Here is a 23170-nt window from a genome sequence, read left to right as displayed (position 1 = left end):
AATTAAAAAAAATTTCTAAAATTATATGTTTTAGACAAAGCTTCGTGAATAGAAATTTAAAAAAATTAAGAAATTGAAATTTGCATACTTCTGACGAAAAAAAAATAAAATTTATAACTTTGGTATTTCGTTGTTTTTCTTAAAACTCAAAACTAATTATATGCAAAATTAATTTAAAATTTTTATTAAATTTTTTTAATTTTTTGCATCAGTGGTATTTGAAAAAAATAAATGTTAAATTTAAAACTTAAGTATTTCGTTTTTTTAATTGGAAATTCGAAATCGAAAATAATTATATCAAAAGTACATTTAAAAAATTTCAAATATATTAATTAATTTTTTTCATTTTAATTAAAACAAACTAGAAAAAATTTCTGTATTTAAGATAAAGCTTCGTGTTTGTGTGAGGAAATATAAAAAACAAAAATTAGGAATAAAAAACTTAAAATAGTAATATATGAAATAAAATTTAAAACTTTAATATTTATTTTAAAAAAAACTCAAAATAATTATAAAAAATTAATTAACAAACATAAAAAGGAAATTAATTAATAATATTTAACTTAATTTGCAATAAAAGTAAACGCTATAAAATATATTAAAATATATCCAAAACTAAAATTAAGAGTAAAATGGTTAATTAAAAAATTAAATTAAGGTAAAACTTTAAATTAAAACTTTAATTAAAAAATTAATTAAAAAATTTATACTTTAGACTAAGCTGCGTGTTTGTGTAAAAAAATAAATAAAAAAATTTTAAAATTCCATATTTTTGACTAAACACCGTGTTTGTGCTAAAAAGTTGCCTAAATGTGAGTGCAAAGTACCGCTACTTAGAAAAAAAAGTCAAATCGTTTTAAAAATTTATCGCATCAATGTTTTCTCTGGCACGTCGCCTAACCCTCTAAACTGGTTGTGGCACTTCCCACACATCTCTTTCTATATACAAATATATATATATATATTTGGTGTTGGTGTATATACCCTTTGTGTGAACCACGAAAATCGTCGTTTTGTGAAATTTACTCGGCATTGTTGACAATTAATTACTATGAAAAATAATTCCGCTACAATTGGCTTGACAAATTGCAGCAGCAGCAGCACCAGTGGCAGCAGCGGCGGCGGCGGCAACAAAAACGCCAGCGACAGTAATAGCAATAACGGTAGCAGCTGTGCCAACGAGCCGAACAGCAGCACGGCCGCCAACAGTTTTTATGTTTCTGCGCTGAACCACAACAGCAGCAATAACATTAACAGTGGCTGTGCCAGCACTAGCGGTAAATACAGTGGCATTGGTGGCATCAGCGGCATCAGTGGCAACAAGAGCGATACAAATATTGTCGATTGTAGTCGAGCCAACTGCAGTGACCAATTATCAACGTTAATTGAGAGCTTATCCAAAGGTAATAGCGACAGCATTGCCGCTGTTCGACTCGGACTCGGCTTGAATCTCGGCATTGGCATCGGACTCGGCGCTGGCACCGCCACCGGCTCGGGCACGAGTTCTGTAACCGGCGCTACCTACAACATACCAACAAGCGCACTAACATCCACGTCATTTGTGCCGTACGGCGGTGGTAGCGACGGCGTGGAAGTGGCCAACAACATTGCCACAGCATTTTTACCGACTTCGACATATAAAACTTATCCGGCGATAAATTCCGCTTATTGGCTGCCATCACCAAATCCATCACCGTACTCGGTGCCAGGTATGTTGCAGTAATATAGGGAAATTCGTCTCGTTGCGCCTGTTGTTGCTTACTGCTAGTTGTTGTTGTTGATTGTGTTGTCGTGTTAGTTGAAGCGGTGATTGCAGCAGCGCCAAACGTCAATGCCTAGCAACAATCAATACGGTACAACTATGGCGTTGTCAATATGTCAACCTTTCAGGCATAACGTTGTCGCATCCAAATTGACAGGCTATTTTTTTTTTCCTGTAGCGCCCCCTTTGTTGTCGGCTCTTGTCGTCTCATCGGTTGCACACTGGCTGCAATGTTGTTGGGTTTATTGTGCACGGCTTCCATGTGAATTTGTGTGTATTATTTGAATTTTACCTTACAAACTTTACAATGTTGCAGCAAGTGAAGTGATATCAATAGTTCAATTATCGACGTTGACTACTTCGGCCGTTTAAAATGTCAATTGCGGGGAGTACGGTGGCGCACATTTTGTATCTAAATGTCACGCTGCTACTGGTGGAAACGGCAGGAAAATCGAGCTTCTATAAATGTTTGGCGATTTTTAGGGAAATACATTAAAGTCAATGTGTGTACATATCTTAAAATATTTCTGTTGGTTTGGAACGATTTTCTTCCAAATTTTGTTACGTTACCTTAATTAGCTCAAGCCTTCGGGAGATTACTCTAAGTGACGTTGAAACAGTTTTTTTGTCTTTAACTTCTCTGCTTCGGTGTTAGGAAAGGCGCTCACTTACTATTTTGGTCCTTACTAATCTCAGAACTTGTTATTCGAATTTATGAGGACTTCCAAAGAATTAATGATATTCAAGCTTCCAAAACACCCAAGGCACCAATCGATATATCTTAGGCGTAATTGGTAAAAGTACTTTTTATGGGACACCAATACCGAGGAAATTTGTAGTATTTATGACAAGCTGGAATCATTACCATTCTGTTTTTCGTCTTCTAAAAAGTGTTCAAAACTCAATTTTTGTATCAACCCTATGATAGTTTTGTAATGAAGCATGTAGGATGATAAACAAGACTATTTAACTTAAATCTATGATCTTACACTTCTGATTATAAACGAGCTGGATCTCCGTTTTTGTCTTGCTTTTTAGCACTGCACCTTTAGAGATTGTGGAGCGTAGCTGGCATTGATCAACGATCTTCTCTTTGCCTTTGCGAGTTCCTTTTGCTCTAGACGCAGAAAATTCTCAGAACAAGATGCTTTTAGAAATAGTAGAAGATCATATTGAATAGTTTTCAAAGGGCGTACATGCGGCAAAGCAAACTCCTTGTCGAATGCAGATTCTCAAAATTGTTTAGAGGAAAGTGAGGTGGAAAAATCGATGCACTTCGATTGTCCAGTGTTACAAGGTTACAAAAGTGATACTGCTAAACCGGGTGCGGTGGTCGAAATCGATATTGACTTCTTATTAGCTTAAAGCAAGGCACAATACATCAAAGGGCGCGGTTTAATCCCCGTTTATCTTCCTCATAACTGTTTGTCGACTTATGATAAACAAATTATATGAATCTTAGGTATCAGAGCCAATCGGCGTTCCAAAGGTGTCCAATGGAGATCTTTGTTGGCATAAATTGTAAAATGATTGAATTTTTAATCTAACCTAAGCTTATATCTAGGCTGGTTTTAGTAATTCCCCCTCTGTAAAAGTTCGTCCAACTATATTTTAACGATCCACTTTCTCAAATAATAAGTTAAGTAAATTTTTGGTACATTAGAGTGCCAAATTCAATAATTTTGAATGCATCAAATTTCTAATTTCAAGTTTAGAGCCAGTTGTAGAGAATTTTTCGAAAGTGTGTTGTTTTTTCCTTGTCAATATATAACTAGAGATTCCATTTTTAGTAAAAACTTATCAATAGTGCCACGATAAACTTCAGAACAACTCGAGATATTGGAAGTGAGTCCTCCCGCGAAAAGAATATACGATATACATAACTGCGATCCTTAACTTTCAAAAAATTTTCTACAAAGTCTAACCATTTATATTGAAAAAAACATATAACGTGTTGTACTTCCACCATTAGTACCGAGTACCACTGAATATTTCTAGTTAATCATTCCGACGCCTCAAAAAATACTGAGATGACACAGGGAGTTTACGATAGAAAAGTTCTTCGCAAGATCTCTGGTCTTTACGTGTTGGCTACGATTGTCGTAACTGAACAAAACTTGTACCAAGACATTGACTTTATAAAGCAAATAAATGCTTAGCGGCTATACTGGCTTAATCATATTGTGAGAATGAAACATGCTTTAGATACGAATTTCGGTGGCAAAAGGCGAAAATATAGACTCAGAGATCGTAGGTCCGACTGAAACTCAAGAGAGTTGATAAAGCAAATTAAAGAAGAAAGAATTACAGATTTAATGGAATGTTTATCCATAAAGAGATTTTAGTGTTTAGTGGGTTTAATATCAATTCTATCCATATACATTTTGTCGCCTTCGACTCCCTTCTTTTCTGCTTGAACGACTTGAACTGTGGTTTTTTCTTAAAACAAAAATATACATATTAGGGTGGATCCAAAAAATTTTTTTTTTAAATTGGTACTCAGAAAAATAGGTTCTTAAACACCTTTTTGAAGATCTCTCAAAGTATGAGCTTTTAATTGTAAGCTCCTTCTGACTTACAGTTTTCTATTTTGTTCTTATTATCAGATAGCAAAATTCAAATCTTGCTTTCAACCACGTGAAACAATATCTGGTTCCATATACATATTTTCTAAAAAAATTAAAAATAAACAAAGCTGGTGTGTTTTTATCTATTCGGACGACGTGACCGACCTCATATATCTTTCGCTGAAACTTTTTCCAAAAACTTGTAATGCCGACTCTTCGGATGTTTCATCGTCCATGCCTTTGTACTAGTTGGCAAGAGTATCGTAATTCTGTATGCGTTTCATGTGGTCGTCATCAAAGAGGGAGTCTCTCATCCGAGTCTGTTTTTTTTTCCGTTATTGTAGGTGAACTTCTACAAATGACTGCGTCCTTCTGTAAGAAACTTATAGCTCTACAAAAAATGGTCGCTCTTCAATTGATACAACTGCATGTTATTCCAACTAAATTATACCAGTTTATTTAATTTATACCAGTTGCTTGTTCGATACGTTATATTTCTCAACTATCGAACACAACTTTTAAATAAGCGAGTAGCCTTATAAGCTAAAATCTTAGCTCTTAACTAATTAATTTAATTGAAATTGAAGCTGGCGTGTGCTGCTTCTCGATACTACAGTTTATGAGACCATTAATGTCTTACAATCCGTGAATCTTTTTGAGTAAAACCAGTAATTCATGCTAGAAAATTTTATCAAAAAACTACGCAATAAACCTTTTAATATTTTCAGTATGTCGTTTAATATTTTTATTTTTTATTTTTATGGTTCTACTTATTCTGTTTATTATTATTTTCATATATTCTACTTTGTGGGCATTTACGAAATCCGCCTTGCATGTGTTAAAATTTCATCCGAAATAACTCCGCACAAAGCACTCGCTTGCGGCTAATGTAATACACATTTATATGCCGTCTATTGACCCACACAAAAGCGTTCAAATAGGTTAATAAATCGATATGACATTTGGGCACTATTCATTTGCGGCATCCCTTTGCCACTTACCACTTGCCACTAGAACATTACCAGTAACCTTGCCCCCCTGCGCCGCTTGCGTTCGCATTTAAGCAAATAATATTTGTATATCGAATAACAATGAAGAATATGAATGGCACCCTGACGCATATTTAAATTTGTTGTGTAGTCATAAATTTTCATGTTAAAGTAATAAAAGGGACACTTTAGTCGGGGGTCACAGCCGACGTACATTCACAGCATTTCAGGATACACTGAACACACATACTTATGCAAATATTCAAATGCGAAAATATTTGTATGTGTGTGTGTGTGTGTGGCGAGTACTTACGACTCGAACAGTTGTAATAATCATGGGCATTCTTTATACACAACTTAGCCCAATTTTATTCCATGAAAATATGCCGTTATTTCTTTCTATCTACGCAGAGGCGCACATTAAGCCTTCCCAAGCGTAACGAGATGCCATAAACACACTCACGCACACATACAACCAAGCCAAAGCGAGGGCGCAAGATAGGCAGGAACGAAGAAAGAGCGGGAAGCTAGATAAAGAGTGTGTGCCAGTGTGATATATAATGCTCCCACAAGGATAGGATGCTGCGCTGCTGAATCTGAATCCATTCAAGCAAGTTTTCTACTTATGCAGAACGGGTGAATAGGGGTCAAACTGTTTAAGGTCCGACATTCCCCGTCCATGCGTTGCTCCGGCTTGCCATGTCAAGCCTTGCACTAATACACGAGTACATAAATAATGTTGAATGGACATTGTCCATCGCACAATGCCAATAGAAATAGAGAGCTTTGCATTATTGCGTACCACCCCACTTTACCGCTCAACCGGAGATGCTTAGTTTCGACCCCGCTTTGTTCGTTCGACAATTCTTCTTTTATTATATTGAAAGTTATTATATTTTTAGTAATGCTTGGCAGAGTCGGAACTTTTATTTCATGCGTACTTTTTTCTCTGCTGTGAAAAGTTGTGAATTTTCCGGTTCGAAGAGAGATTATGAATATCTGAGCTTTTTTGTTTAGTTCTGTGTATTGGCAGCTGTAAGTTATTAGAACGGCCAAAACGTTTGACTCACTTGGGGAAGTTTGCGTAGAAATGTTTGTTATGTAGTATAGCATGTATAAATGTGTGTGAGGTGTATATATGTATGTATGTGTTCGGTTGACTTTTGGATTAGTAGAAATTTATGTAAATTATGGCGTGCAGCAGGCAATACGTTGGATGCAGCATAATAATAAAATGTTGTACACGGGTGTTGAGTGGGCAATATTTGGTTAGAAATGAATATAAGTACTATACCCAGTAGCAAAATTGAATTGGAAAATGTTTTTTAATAGAAAATTTTTATTAAATAGACTTTCGTTAGAAAGTACAAGATATTAGTGAACCCAAGTTTTGGATATTATAGCTATACATAGGCGCGTGCGTATCTTGGCTGCAACAAGATAGTGGTCCGAGTCGGTACTTTGTTGAATTTTTCTACGCTGTATTCCAATACAACAGATAACCATATTTCGGGCCCCGTCGAAGTCAATCAGCGTCAACCACTTTTGTGGATGTTTCCTCGTGAATGCTGAATTTCCCGACTGTTGTGCCAAAGATACCTTCCTTGCTCCCTCTGGCGTTAAAGCCGCCAAAGACACTTAGGCTTTTAGAAGACATCTTTGCTCACATCGGCCTTCTCCTTCGTCGGAACGTGGACTCAAGTGAGCGATGTGTTGAGGAATTTCGGTTCGAAGCGGATTGTGGCCCGACTATCATCCGTCGGGGTGAATGAGAGTACACCGCGACGGAGTCACTTTCCAACTACGAATCCAACACCGAATTTGCGCTCCTTCATACAAGTATGGTCACTGCTGTAAATACCTCAAAGACCTACTCGTCTCAGTGCTTGTCCCGTCACACTTCTTGAACGGCGGTGATGTCTGCTTTTATTTTTACGAGGACATCAACCAGCTGGGCACTGGTACCTTCACAATTAAGTGACTGGAAATGCCCTTAAATCGTTAAGCTTAATGCATTTGCCATATTCGTCATCAAAAGTGGGGTTTCTCTTCCGCGGCTGTTAGTACTCACCCAAGGGATCACATAGTTAGTAGAGAGCAGTTTTTTTTAAGTTTCCTGAAGTTACAAACTAATTATAGTAGAAAAAGTGCTCTCCAGCTGTTGTGGCAATAGATTATAGACTGCTCTGTAAAGTATGGGAACAGATTTTTATAACTGAGAACAGTTTCTAAAAGTTGACCTGTAGTGAAACAAATATTGTAGATAAAACAGACTGCTCTTTCTACCGTGGGAACAGATTGTTTGTATTGAAAACAGTTCGTAAAAGTTGAAATGAGTTAAATATGAGAAAATTAGGGTGGTGTAAATGTGATTTCAAGCAAAAATATTAATAACTAATTATATAGCGGTTTAAAAATGTCGAGATTTCTTAGATTTTTAGAATTGAGACCAGTTTTTTAAAGTTGGCCAGTAGTGATGAAAAATATTCTAAGTAGTAGAGACTGCTCTCTCAATCATGGGAACGGATTTTTATAACTGAGAACAGTTTTTTAAATTGAGCTGTAGTTAAAAAATATTTTAAGTGAAATAGACCGCCATTTCTATAGTGGGAACAGATTGTTCAAATTAGAAATAGTTCGTTAAAGTTGAAATGATGTAAAAATGACAATAATGAATGTAATTTTTGGAAAAAATTTTAATAAGTTATTATATAACGGTATGAAAATGTCGAGATTTCTTCAAAATATTTTTTGTGTTAGCTACTCTGTTAGTAGCTTAACGTCAGAAATCTATTACAATGTTAATAGTCAAAGTACCAATATCTTTTTAGATACTCTGTGGATCTCTTAATCTACATCAACATCAATTACCAATATACATATACATACTATATGTATGTTTGTCTACTCATATACATTATCCACATAAGCAAACAATATAGACAGCCATTATACAGTAGATCATTAGGGCAGTAGCGCCACAGCCGGTAGCTCAAACATGCACACAAAAAGTTTGATATTTCAAATACGGAAAAAATACAAAAAAAAAAAAAAATTTGAGAAAATGAAATTTCATAGAAAATATGCTAGAGCGCTTTCACACGGCGAAATCATATTGTGGCAATATGTCTGCAAAAGATTTCCAGCGCTTAATGAACTTATAATTTAAATGCAGCTTTAGCAGATACGCCATTTAAGGCGCAATTTCGCCAACTTGCGCTGCCACCGGCACTCGCCTATTATTTGCACGAGTAGCAGCGCGCTCGGTGGCTAGCATAGGAGCCCCCGCTGTTTTTGAAACCGAAAATTTATGCGCTTTAAAGTGAAATCTCTGACGCTGGCAAACACCAAAAGATGCACGAGAAGGCACATAAACATGACAACAACAACAAGAACAACAACAATGAAAAAAGCTAACTTGTAACGAAAACGGCAAAGGTATGCTTGCTGCGATGCAGGAGTATGCAAGGCTATGAATGTGTAAAACTATGCGCACCTACACATGTAAACATGCGTGCGCGTGTGTGTAGGTGTGTGTTGGGCAGCTCGTACGATATGTAGAAAGGCTCGGCACTGGGACACTGCGAACTTTGCAGTTAAAAGTGGATTCATTTGCATATCAACACTGCTACCGCCGCCACCACCACCAACAGCAACAATAACAGCAACAGCCGCAACTCGACCGCTTGACAGCAGCTATCTGCATATGTATGCGTGTGGGTGTGCTTGTGTGTAGTTGTGGCCGGCGAGCACAGTCGTGGCAATCTATGCGCTTTGTCACTGCTGCTCACGTGATATGTAGAGCAATGGGCACCGAACGGCCAGCTAGCGAATCCATAATGCACATACATACATACATGCATACACACAAACATACTTACATACATATATGTATACACGTATATACACATACACTCATAAATACACGTATACATGTTGTAGTTGCTTGCAACACTTGGTCATGTGACCGCAGCGCACGTCTGCCGTGTAAGAGTCGCCTACCTGCAGCAACAACAACAACAACAACAACATTTGCCGCCAGCAATTTTCACAGTTAAGATAAAAAGTGGAGCACACTCGATTTGCGTGTCGGTTGGCGATTCGTTGTTGTTGGCGGCGTGTGGGTGTCGGTTGTTTTGGGTAGGCAATCTAAGCTTAAATGGCACCATTGCTGCTTGAAGACTTTAAAAGTGGGTAAACATAGCACCTACAAAGTAGTACATGGACGCTTTTTATGCATGCGGCAATCCTATCAAGTGGTTATGTATGCGCTGTGCGGATATACATAGGGTGCTCTTATGTATATACCTACTACATATATATCACTTACATACACATATATGCGTGTGTGTTTGTTGTGTTGGAATTTATTTACACGACCAACTTGTGTGCGCTTGGTGGGCACTCTAATGTTGTTTGCATAACGGTGTTTGCACACTCGCTATTTTAGGGCACATGCTCCAGCGTATAGCGGTGTAGTTGTATGTGCTCTTTAAATAACGTTGCAAAGTGAAAGTTCGTTGCGAGCTACTCGTGCAGGTTGTCGCTAAACTAGGTGGCACAATTTTGCTGCTGCCTTGCCTGATAAAATATCGCCGGTATATGTGTTAATCCGCGCGTGCCTACTGTGTGGCTGGGAAATAGCCTGGTGCCGGATTGCGTTTGGCTGCGTATTAGTGTTAAGACACTTTCGCAAAGTTATTACTCACGCTATTCATTTGGCGTTAAACAATTGTTGATTAAAGTCATTTAACTATTTGAATGCAAAGTGCCGCAGAAATATGTTTGTGTGTCCAAGAGCGACATAATGTAAAGAGGGCTTTTTCAAATGTGTGGTTTTCAAGAAGAAATAAAGCACATAAAATTTAATGCTATGAACAAGAGTTTGGCTTTATTATAAATGCAAGGATTTGTCATTACGTTTCAAAAAAAGTTTCGAGCAAGTGACCGCTGTGCCTGGCACGAATGAGTTCCTGCCGAGAGACCGATTTTTTCGAACGCTTTTTACTGCGACTGAGGCCTCATGGCATTAACCTCAACAATAACCCACCGGATATACTATTTTAAGGCGTTAAGAGACACAGACTTATCAGCGTAGATAAGCGACTTCACTTAAGCCCTGAGAAATAGTCCAGCGGTAAATCGTACGATTTTGGAGGCTATGCCGCAAGCTCACGAAGCGAGATCATGATTACGAAAACCAAAAATTCCTTTAGAACAAGTTTTTCAATTAGAGCGCTACAAAATACAAAAACAGTTTCTGATATCAATAAAATTATTAATTCCTGAAAAAGTGCATTCAATGCCATTATATTAGGTTGTCAAAAAAGTCTTGCGGTATTTTCGCTAGTTGGCGCTGAGGGCGCGTAGTTCTAGTTTTATTCGTCGCATCGGATCATGCTATACCTTTTTGGAAAACCCATTTCACGCGCTAACGCGTTTCTTTTAAGTTATTCGTGAGTTATAGCGTCGCAAACATGGAGCAAAATAAAGAGAAAATACGGCATATTTTACAGTACTACTACGATAAAGGCAAAAATGCATCTCAAGCCACAATAAAATTTGTGCAGTTTATGGACCCGATACAGTTTCCATTTTCACCGCACAACGATGGTTTCAACGCTTTCGTTCTGGTGTAGAGGAAATTTGGTGTCGTCGAAAATTGCGATAAAATCGCTGAATTGGTCGAAAGAGACCGGCATAGTAGCAGCCGTAGCATCAGTCAAGAATCATCAAAAAAAAAAAAAAATTTATGAACAATTGAAAATTTAATAAAAATACTGCAAGACTTTTTTGACAATTTAATATATGGATCTCAATTTCTTTTGCATGTCTACCATCAGCACGCTTGCAGAAGTCCAGAGTCTGAACTCAATTTTCGACGGTTTGCAACCGTTGACCGTTCTGTTGGAACCACATATTCTGCAAGTCTATATCATTCAATTCGAGCCAAAAATATTCGGTTATCATTGAACGGTAGCGATTCGCACGCACAGTAACGTGACGGTCTTGATCAGCATGCAAGAAGTACGGCTCAATAACGCCGCCGGCTCATAAACCGCACCAAAGCGTAATTTTTTCGGGATGCAAATGGAGCTCGTGTGGATTTCTGCCTAACCAAGAATGCATATTTTTCTTATTCGCGAAGCCATTCAGTCAGAAAAGAGAGTCTTCTAAATATGATTTATCGATGAAAATCCGGATCTTTTTCAAGTTATTGCTTAGCCCAATTCACGAACATACGACGATTGGTGGTAAAGCGGCTTCAGTTCTTGCGTCAATTTGATCTTGTAAGAATGTAAGCCAATGTCTTTTCGCGAAACGACGTCACAGAGATCCGCAACGCTTGAGAACGACGTGTGAGGGACTGAAGTGGGTCTTCCTAAATTGAGGCGCTATTATTGTTAATATTTTTGATACTGCTGTCACTTATTTGTCTCATTGGCTTGGAAACATTTTGTATTGTGCCTGCGGATTCAAAATTTTCCACCAGACGCTCAATTGTTGATTTGTTGAGGCTACTGACTATGAAATTCGGTAGTAAATTTTCATGATTTTGACTCGTTATGGGAACGTATATCTTTTCATGATGAAATGGCCAATCTTACAAAAGAGAAGTGTCAAAAGCGCTACGTAGCATCCCTATTGAAAAAACCCGTTATTTACTAAAACTATAAAATTCTCTGTGTGTCTACATAGAGGTGTTTTATTAATAGATATTTCCTGGAGATGTAAGTACAATTTGATTAATGGAAGGTTGTTAAGGACATAAAACAGAAAAAACTTTGAATAAAATGGAAAGCTTTTTGCTTAAGAATTTCCAGCCTAAATTTAAATGTGCCACCCAAAGTTATAGCAGTCTCAAAATAAATAAGAATAATATGGTACATTTAGAACACTTAAAATAATTCTCAACCAAAAGGTTATGCTTTCAGACTGGAATGAAGAGATTGATTGTTTGGGATCATCGTGGTAACCTAACGCATAAACTAACAGATAAACTAACCGTTAAATTAGGGAGTAAGAGTCAACACAAACGCAAACTTTGTATGGGAGATCTCAATTAAATTGTCGTAACGGTTAAGATAACCTACGAGTGTGTAAATATTTTCGTCTATTTACCTTTTATGAACACATCTCTCATTAAAAATAATTTATTAAACAATTATTACCAAAAACCTCAATTTAATTGAACTTTATTATACTTTAATTAATCAGAATATATTTCGAAGAAATTTATTATGCTATATTGAAACAAAATTATTACTTTTATCATGTAAAGCATTTCAAACTTTTTTTTTTTTTTGTTTTTTGATATATTAATTTTCTCACTAAAACTTCTGCTTTCATTAAACGTGCTCACTTTAATCTGAAATAAGTTAGTAAAGCTTCAACTCGCCTTCCGCAATATCCTTGCTCTAACGCATCTTCATTTCGTATGGAAATTTATTATAAAATAATTTGCTTAAAATTGAAACATTTCCACAATAAAACTGTATATTATCTGCAATAAAAATGAAGTGAAACGCTTCGAAAGAAATTTAATATTAAAATCTAATTTGGCAACGTGTAGGAAATTGCACATAAAAAATTTAAAATTTTACTTCACTTTGGTAGGCAGGGAGAGTAGTCTCTGCATTATTCGGCGCTGCTCGGCATTACCTGCTTCGACATGCTCTTGAGCTAGAGTATATACATACTGTCTCTTATACACATCTAGATGTGTATAAGAGACAGATATATATATATATATATATATATATATATACATATACATATAATGGCTTTCATATATGTACATATGTAAATAAGATTTGTAATGTCAATTACCGGCGCTGCCATATTTTAAGGCAGGGCTCATTTTATGCGTTTATGCTGCTTAGGCTTAACATAAGTTCTGTTACAAGTTCATGTATTTACAAAAATGAAACTCTAATATATATGTATATAGAATAATAAATTCAAAATGGTCAGTCATCTATTGCTTTCACGTAAGCTTTGAAACCATTCCGCTATTGATCTTTAGCAGCAGGCACGGTTTTTATTGATCAAACTAAAGACTTTTTGAGACTCACTGTAAGAGTGCATAGCTTTAGCACTCTAACAGAGACCTGAAACTGGTGTTGAAAATAATTCAAAACCGGACCTCTGACGCCAATGCACTTACGTTACCATGAATATTTCCGTTGAGCCAATACTGAAAGTTTTATGTGACTGAGTGCATTATTTGTGCGCCCCTGCAGTCGTGCAAGTCACTAAATTTAAAGGTTGTGTGCCATTTTTTTACTACTCCAGACAAACATGCTTAATTTAAAAGTGCTTATATTAAAAGTAGTGATCATTTTTCATTGCTATCTAAATGTATAGAAATTATTTCTTTGCACGCGTATATGCATATACTTGCTTCGGATATCGGCTTCCACCGCTTTTAAGACTTCAAGCATAGTGTGTGCCGTCAAAGTCGGAAAAACGCCTTAGACGCAAGTATCATGTTGTTGACACTGAAAATTTTCAAGTTTATTTCCGTGCTGTATTGGTGATTTACATGAACTTGAATTTCGAAAAAGTGCAGACGTTCCTATGTATGAGTATGCTTTGGCTTGAATATAACAACATCTGTTGTCAGCATTGTACAAGTAAACCTAAACCAGTATTTTCACACTAGAGTTGTTTTACCGGCATTCAACGTAGCCCTACTGGCACTCATTAACTGCCACACTGAGTGGCACATGTGAGTTATTGTTGAAATGAGTGAGTGACAGCACAAATATCTTAGAAAGCCAAAATTCAACTTGGAAAAATCTATATATCAGTAAGAGCATATTGAGTTTGTTTATCGGGCACTTTGATTATATGTAAATCCCCATGTCGGTAAAAGTTAGAGAAATGTGTACTCTCTAGATTGCTAGACTAAATTCTCCATTCTATGTAAATCTCTCCATTACGATACAAAAATAATTCAGCGAAGACCAGGTTCACTTATTTTATCTTGAGAATTTACTACTATGAGCTAAAAATAGTAAGACTTTGTTCATATTTTTTAAGTTGTTAATTTATTATTCAAAATCTTTGTCGTCCGCCGCAAAGTAATCTCACTTAGCCCTAATATACTAGTGTCAACGTTTTTGCCAATCCTCGAAACAGTCGTTAAGTGAATTTCGGAATAGCTTCTGTTGACTTAAAACGGTTTCCTCGGAGCGGTCGCTTGAGTTTTTTGAATAGCCAGAAGTTACACGGAGCTAAATCAGTTCAATACCGTGATTACGGCACGATATCGGAGAAAAACTTACGAAGAATCAATGCAGTATGCGACGATGCATTATCGTGGTGCAAAAAGAAAAGTTGTCGGCTCATAATTTCGACCCTTTTTTACGAATAAAACTGTCCACTTAATCTTGATTTTTTACCTTTTTTGACGTAGTTTTTTCGTGTTCGACTCACCTTTGCCACGACATTCTGCCGATTGAATGAAAAATTCTAGTAGATCTGGGGCATTTATAGTTGTAATTTCACAAACCGATCTAACGATTATTTGTTTGTGTCCCAGACATGGTTTCTTCGGTGTTAGTTTATCACTTAGCGTCTGGTAGAGAGCGCTCGGAAAAGTTATATTCGCTGAGCTGCTTAAACGTGTCCATAGCGCGATTCCGATTGTCATTTGTCGTGCACAGCGGAGTATACCAATAAAGGCACTCAATAAATTTAACGTATGGCTCTTGTGTATATATTAGTGGCAGGTGCATTACTGCGAAGTTAACACTAAGGCTCAGAGAAGCTGCGTAAATGAAGTGATCCAAAGAGTGTCATCCCGAAATTCTCTTCTACCTCAATCGCAGCCCTGAAAAATTGGCCCACTGTGTCGCAGAAGCTTCCCCTGGTGGCTGTTTCTTCACTCACTTACCGACGAGAGACATAGAAATCGCTGGAGAAGGAGCGTTGTGAGCCTGTTTTTACTTTTCTGAAAAGAGCTTTTCGTTAAGCTTATGCTACCGAGTTACTGTAGGCAGATAGGCAGCTATTAAAGCAGCACTAGACTTGCTACTAAAAAGTCGAGCTTATTTCAGGGCGGTGAACACTCACTCCGACAGCAGAGCAGCAATGTTAGCGTTGAGCTCGCAAACTGTCTGCTCAAAGTTACTCAATTAGTTAATATAAGACTCGTTTAGGGTCTTGGAAAAAACGGCTTTCGCGTGCAATTGATGACCACTAGGCCTTATAGGCTTCGCGTGCGTTGATCGTTGGTTGACGACCAGTCTCTGCGCGTCTGCTAGATACTTCAGGCCTAAAGTAGATTATAGGAGATCTGCTGAACTACTTGCTTTTAGCCAAACTTATCTTGCTGGAATCGTAGAAGTTCTTAGTGAACGTTGTCCAGTATGCATTAATGCTATTGGTGAAAAATTCAGTTTGATTCCTTCATTGTCCGGCTTTGTCAAGGTTAAGGTTGAAACATCACGGCAGTATTACCTGCGACGAATCAGGAAATATAGCGTAAACCAACATTAGCCGCCTCAACAATTTTATAGGAGTTCTGGCTACAAGAACGGATCGGCTCGACCTTTTAACTTAGGTTTGAGCTATAATTTTACACATTTCAATGATTTCGATTTTACTTCAATTCCGAAGTTTTTATTACTTTTGAGCTTCTTTTTCTGGTCTTCTCTGGAACATTTGCAATCCTAATTTAATCTATCTTAAATTTACTGAGATACTGTATAAGGTCAGTCACAAGTACTGGGTCCCATATGCGATATCAGGGATTAAAAAATTTATATTGCAATTTCGTGCACTTTTCGAAGAGAGTCGCCGCACTTTAGAGGCAATTTTTGATTTTTAGAGAATTCTTAGTGAACATTGTAAAGTGAAAGAATTTGACGCCAAGTGGAGGTTTCTGGTCCTTCTCCACTTAGTGTTTTCAATAGAGGGTGAAAGTCTTCACCTTCCTCTGCTCCCCTGACGGGTTCTGCTGCGAATATTCTCATATCTGGAGTGTTTTCATCTGTTCTTTGCACTCCAGACTTTGCTGCCACGTCACTGTTGACAGTAATAATTTCGAAATTTACAATAACCACTTTCCCATAAGGACAGGAAGGCACGTAAGTGCTTTAAATTACATTGAGATATTTAAATTTTTACGTCTCACTGGACGGAGAATCAGAGCGACAAAAGCTCTAAGTCTCTTATAAAAAATACTCGAAGGGATGCGCGCTTGTTAACAATCAAATTATAAAGTAGGGTGAAATATATTCCAATTAAAATAACTACAACTACAAATTCAAACAATTTTGTACAATTTTATAAAACTAAATTCCATTGTTTGCTCTTCTTTGCAGAACGGAAGCTTTTCGTTGGTATGCTCAATAAGAAACTGAACGAGAACGACGTACGCAAATTATTCGAAGTTCACGGTGCCATCGAGGAGTGCACGGTCTTGCGGGATCAGAACGGACAGAGTAAAGGGTGTGCCTTTGTTACATTTGCAACTAAACACGCGGCGATATCAGCGATAAAAGTGGTAATACCAACGTTCCGAATGATATTAAATTCCGCGCCAAATTTCCCTTCAAATGAGCGACTAATTAGCGCCAAATGCAATATTTGTTTACGCTCACTTGGCAACATTTCCTAGCAACTAGTTTTTCACAAAGAAAACAAATTGAACTAATCTATTTTCTTTACTACACAGACTTTGAATCAAAATAAGACAATGGAAGGTTGCACATCGCCACTGGTTGTGAAATTCGCCGACACGCAAAAGGAGAAGGAGCAAAAGAAGATCCAGCAAATACAGGCGAATCTCTGGAATCTGGCATCGAACATAAATATACCGTTGGGTCAGACCGCCACCACCGTTTCAACGCCGATACTGCCGAATCCGCCACAACAGGCGAGTCCGGTGTTGGGCGCCGATGCCATTACACCGGCCTCACTGCAATTGCTGCAACAGTTGCAGGCGGTCGGCTTGCAGCAGCAACTTTTGCAAGGTGCGTACCCGCAGCGTTGACCGCCGTTTGTGGTCATTTTGCGGCCAAGCGTGCTTGTACACGCTGGTTATATAATATATGTACTCAGCGGGTTGAAGTGGCGAAGTGAGGGTTTTAAAATGTGAAAATTTTTGTTTTCTTTGCTGCAGGTTTGGGCGCTCAGACGAATTCTGCGGAAACGGCCGCGGCAACGGCTGCAGCTGCCGCAGCTGGATTACTACCACCGATGACGGTACAAAACTTGGCCGCCATTGCGGCGATGACGCAACCCTCACTCACCAATGCGGCCACCAATCCGGGCAGTGCGCAACTGACAAACACAGCGGCTCTCTTATGTAAGTTCGTCACTGGTTGGACAGTTTGTTTGCTGTTGTTTTTGCTTTTTTTTTCATTTATTACACAAATTGCATAATTATTATTTAAAGTGAATGCGGTTTTCATATACACATTATGTCATTATTTTAATACATTATGTAGAATGTGGCATTGTTGTGCGGACACACGAAGCTCAAGAGAGCACGCATGTGTGTTTAATAGTGTTTGTATGTATGTGTGCTCGTTAGGTTGGACCCGAATGACACAGATATATTCAGTTATTGTAATAATTTGATGCGCTTTTCGAGAACAGAAGTTAGGTTGGATCGTAAGATTAGTCCAGATGCAATGAATCTCACTTGGGCCTAGTTTAACGTTACATTTTGAGCTTAGCATTTAGTTAGGTTCGCTAAAGGTGTGCCATATTTCAATTGCATTTTGCCAAAAGCCGGCCAACAGAGGGCAAAGCATCAAGAATGATTCAAAGTTCAATTTCGTTATTGCTGTGGCTGTTATTGTCGTTATAGAGACATAAACTATGTTGTCCGCTTGACAATCGTTGAAGATTGTATAACTGAGTTCCTTTGCTAGTTAAACCAATCTGCTTTAGATTTATCAAACTCTAAGGAGTAGCTAATCGTACAGTTAACTGGTAGAAATCTCATAAGACTGGTATAGCAGAATATAGAAACAATTAAGCAGTTATGTGACTGCTCTAGTGGTTACCGAAGCTAACAGCTAACTGGTATAACTCTCATAAGACTGGTATAATAGTGCATGAAAGAAAATTTGGTGTATATACGACTTGCATGTGGGTTTCGAACTTCGGTAGTGACTTTAACATACGAATTTAATTAATTGTGCTTTCGATTTATCAAACTCTAGAGAGTAGCGAATCGAACACATAACTGGTGTTTATATTAAAAGAATGGTTTAAGAAAATATAGAAAGAAAAAACGCAGTTTGTTGCTTCTACGGCGAGTACCGAAACCAACAGCTAACTGGTTTAAATGTTATAAGACTGGTATAACAAATTAGAGCAATAATAAAATTTTCATGGGACTTCTAGATATGTTTTCCATTTGAAAATCACTATAATTTCTTTTGCTAAGTAGGAAATATTGTATTGTTTCGTGTATTTGGTCGAAATTTCTCTGGGGCTCTCATATAAATTTCGACCAATTAGGGGTAGTGGATTTAGCATTCAAAGTTAAGCAATTTTTATTTCAGTTTATCAATCCCCAGAGTGTAGCGAGTCGAACAGCCAACTGGTATAATTTTACAAGACTGGTATAAAAAAAATAAAGTAAAATAATAACTTATGTGGCTTGCCAAGCGAGTGCCGAAGTCAGCAGTCAGCAGTCAACTGGTATAACTCTTATAAAACTGGTATAGAATATTTTGAGAAAAGAGGCTTCGGATACCCCCTTGTTCTTTGCCCAACAACAGCAACAGTAATATTTCTCGTACATATGGAAAATTTTAAAATACGGAGTTTAGTTAGTCTCACATATTTGGTCCAATTGCTGAAACAACAGTATAAGGCTTTTACCGGAAATTTCTTTGCCAAGTCAATCAATTCTTAAGAAAGCGAACTGAGAAATGATTAACCAAAGGAAAAAAAGAAAGTTGTTGCTAAATAAATTTCTATGATATAAAGTATGGGAATGACCTTGCCTCTCAAACTTTGCCAATAGAGGAAAAGAAATGTTTTTCTAAAGTAATATAATAAACAAAATGAAGGAACCCCATGGATTCAAAAAATTAAAATTTTAGGCTAACGAATCGAACACATCACTGGTATAAATCAGACATATTGGCATAATTAGTAAGTTGTTTGACGTAAATGCGGAGCTCAAAGCAAAGAACATAAAAGTAGTGAAAGAAGAAGGATTTTGGTTGAAGAGGCCGCTGTATTATAATAGATTGAAACGATCTGAAGACTAGAATGCTTAATCAATATATGAGAGTAATAAGAATATAATTAAAAAAGTTGCAGGTAACTCGATCCAAAGAATTCAAGCCCACATAGTTTGGTATAACTTGATATAAGCATTGAATTCCAACACTACGAGCAGAGAAATGATGCAGCGAACACGATCTTTCGATGGAAAAGAAAAAATTTCTATAACCTGAAATTTATTTACTCCGAAAATTTGAACTCGTCCTTTAGAGACCAGACTAATGTCGTAAATAAGTTGCCACATTTTTCCGCATCAAGTATGTACGTATTGTTTTACGCTTCCGCTACCTAGCTACATACTTATCGTAAGCGTAGGTAACTGACAGAAAGCCGGCAATCGATTTAAAGGACCTGCACAGTGACATGTGTCAGCGTTAATCCTTAATAAAAATTAACAACACGCAAGTAACATATCGATTACCGCATCCCGCAACACACGCGCGCAACATGCCCAATCATTATTAAAACTTTTGCGGGCATTATGTTACCTATGTATATTTGGGCAGCGCGTGTTTACACTCAACAACATCCGTATATATACCATATTATATATATAGTATACACGTTGGTAATATCGTATGTTTGCGGCCGCGCACCGATTCAAATATAAATATAAATATATCCACCGTATTGTTGTGTGCATTGGCCCAAAGACACGTGGTTTGTTGACAAGCTATTAATCGGATTTCATTAATGAAATATTAATATTGGCGTCAACGAGAACATTGACAGATATGTCATGCATTTCAACTCGTTTATCTGTTTATTATCTTTAAAGTTAATTGCATACAAAATGCAAGAAGAATTGTACAGATATTAAATTTGTGGAATATTCAGTGAGTTTACCTGTTTTTTTTTTATACCCTTGAATCCTGTATATGGAATTTGCGCTGAGTTTCTAAGGAGTTGGTCTGTCCTATATATACGAAAACTAGCCCCTCAGGTGTAGAGCAATCGCGTTGAAATTATATAAATATACAATTTTTCTATAAGTTACTTATATGGCAAGGTGCATAGGTTAGATGGCTGATCAAAGATAGCACGTGGAGTGTAGTCCTTTGTGAAGTCATAGAAATGAAGAACTCCTGTGTTCGAATTTATAAGTTAGCAAAGTAGCCATCACAAACTTGCACAGCGTTTAACTTCCACTCCCGCCAGTTCGTTGGGATGTTTGACCTCCTTAAAGCGAAGGAGTCCAGAAGGAAGCGTTGAGCTGTTTTCAAGTAATCTTGTTCCATAGCACTAGGGAGAAGCCAGCATTATTAAGAGCAAAAAGATCACTAGATCTCTTGCAATCGATCTTGGCACAAAAAGCTTTCGTGACGGTGCATGTACCGATGTTGGCCCAACGCTAAGGTACCTTTCCTTGCTAGCTCATCAACTTTGCAATTTCCTGCGATGCTGCCAGTCTTATCACAAAGACGTTGTTATCACGTTGCTATTGATAACGACGTTATTTTCTCCTCGACCAACCCTAAACTCGCAATTAATGAACTCAAGGGTAGTATCGCCGTTCTACTGTCTGAATGGTCCCTTCTCTGCAGGAGGTTGTACTAGATGATGTACAGAAGATCTGCTGCTACCTTAATGGCTGCAACCTCGACTTGGAAGACACTGCCATAGTCAGGAAGTCTGAAACATGAGTTGACAAAGAGTTTCTCATAGTTAGCCCCACTACCAACCATCCCCCCAAGCTTTGGCTTATTCATAAAGAATAAATATAAATAAAGCATATAGCTACCAAATATGTTGAGTGATCGAAATAACGAAGGTTCTGTTATTAAATATAGATGTATAGACATGTTCGATTCGGCACTTTGTTTTTTATAAAAGTCTCAACAAAATTAGCCAATATTGTGCAATTGGTAAGGTTATGAGGATACGAACATACTTCACTAAAAAGCCTTGACGTCTCTTTAGTTCAGAAATTGTCTGAAAATTTTTCATATATGGACCTATCTTCAAAGACAAAAATGAATAGTATCAATTGTTTGTTCGATTCGCAAGTCTTAAAATTTTGAATTTTATATAAGTGACCAGTGCAAGCGCATATATCGACTTATCTTCAAAGAGATACAAATTCTTGATTTTCTAACTATTTTTTCATATACTAGCCTTTTTGAATTATACCAGTTGCTTGTTCGATTCACCAGTCTTTAAATTTTGAATCATATATAAGTGAGTATTCATATAACAAAGTTGATTCTCATGGATATTCTAGACCGTGAAGATATTGAGAGTTCCATCAGCACATTTTGTCTTCTAAATAGTTTCAGTAAGCTGTTCAGAGTTCAGGTCTAAAAAAAACTAAAAACACTTATATAGAGCTAAACAATTTCCAAAACTAAGAAGACAAAAATTTCTCTTTACTTAGTTCTCAACTGTGCAAGTACCTGGGGGAAGATTTATTATAACAAAGAGTTAAGTGTAGGTCTAATTTATATGAAGAACAATAGCAGATATTTTTTTATATTATGAAAGTATGGATTATGAAGTTACACTGAAGGTAAACCTTTCCATAGAGCCCTGCATTATCGGGCTGAAAGACATTAGAATCTTCGATCTATCGAACAGTTTGATTATTAACCCGAAATCCGTTAGAATTTTTCATATATCGATAATTCTGGTTAATATCCTAAGTTCTCTCTAAGATGAAAAGAAAAATAATTTTTTATTCTTTACTTAGTTCTCAGCTTTGCTAAGGGCTATAAGGGAAGATTCATTACGGCAAAAAGCGGTGGTCTAATACCTTGAATGCAAGCCGAAGAAGGCCAAGACATATTCTTTAATGTAATGAATGTATGTATTATGGACTCACACTGACGGAAAACCTTACCATATAGACTTGCATTATCGGACTGTAATACGTTAGAATCTTCAGGGAGCCGAAAAATGTCGGAGCTTACTTGAATTTCTTACTGTCAATTAAATAAAATTTTAATTCGTACGATTTAACTGGAAACGTGCTTGAGGAATTATAATTAGTCATACATACATACAGACATTTCTCAGAGACCACATCCACTAGTCGTAAAAAAAATAGAAATAATAAAATTTGGTAAACACGCTAAATATTCCCCGCCATCCACCTCCACTTAAGCTATTATTGTATACCTTTATCTTGTAACACTACTCAACACATTTTTAACCTCTAAAATTTTCTTATACACCTTCACTAACATACAAAGCTCCACCTAGTTCACCCAACTAAAGAAAGTAACTGTAAACATATTTGGCTTGCTGAAATACTTCTCCCATTTTGTGCACGATTATCTAACTTACGTTGTGTGTTTAGTAAATAATTTCAGTCAATATTTCTTCTTGTGAGCTAACTTAATAAATTAGTAGCCGCCATGCCCGCATGTGTCCGCACTTAGTCTCCTCGTTCGGCGCTGCGGCTAGCAAATATTTGTTTAACGTCACCATCAACGCTGGGCAAATTAATGAAGCAACATGCCGCAAAATAATAGTCCAACGTAAGAGAAGGACCAAAAATTTGTATGTATGTATGTATGTAGATATGTATGTGCACACACCCACATATTTCGGCTCGTTGCACGCGGTTACACCTCAACGCACAAATGAGCGGC

The 23170-nt window shown here is 37.1% G+C and overlaps 1 protein-coding gene across 5 annotated transcripts in view; it reads left to right on the top strand.

The window, feature by feature from the left end:
* The window catches only part of LOC108972125 (CUGBP Elav-like family member 2), a 294009-nt gene that overhangs the window by 233957 nt on the left and 36882 nt on the right, over positions 1–23170 (top strand). For all 5 annotated transcript variants that reach the window (XM_018938609.1, XM_018938610.1, XM_018938608.1 and 2 more), the window contains 3 exons: positions 16652–16833; positions 17005–17302; positions 17452–17637. In XM_018938609.1, coding sequence (XP_018794154.1) covers positions 16652–16833; positions 17005–17302; positions 17452–17637 — 666 coding nt within the window. The remainder of the gene's footprint in view (positions 1–16651; positions 16834–17004; positions 17303–17451; positions 17638–23170) is intronic.

This window comes from Bactrocera latifrons, unplaced genomic scaffold (genome assembly GCF_001853355.1).
Source record: "Bactrocera latifrons isolate USDA-ARS-PBARC rearing strain unplaced genomic scaffold, ASM185335v1 scaffold_38, whole genome shotgun sequence".
NCBI lineage: Eukaryota > Metazoa > Arthropoda > Insecta > Diptera > Tephritidae > Bactrocera > Bactrocera latifrons.
This window is presented reverse-complemented; position numbering and strand designations above follow the sequence as displayed.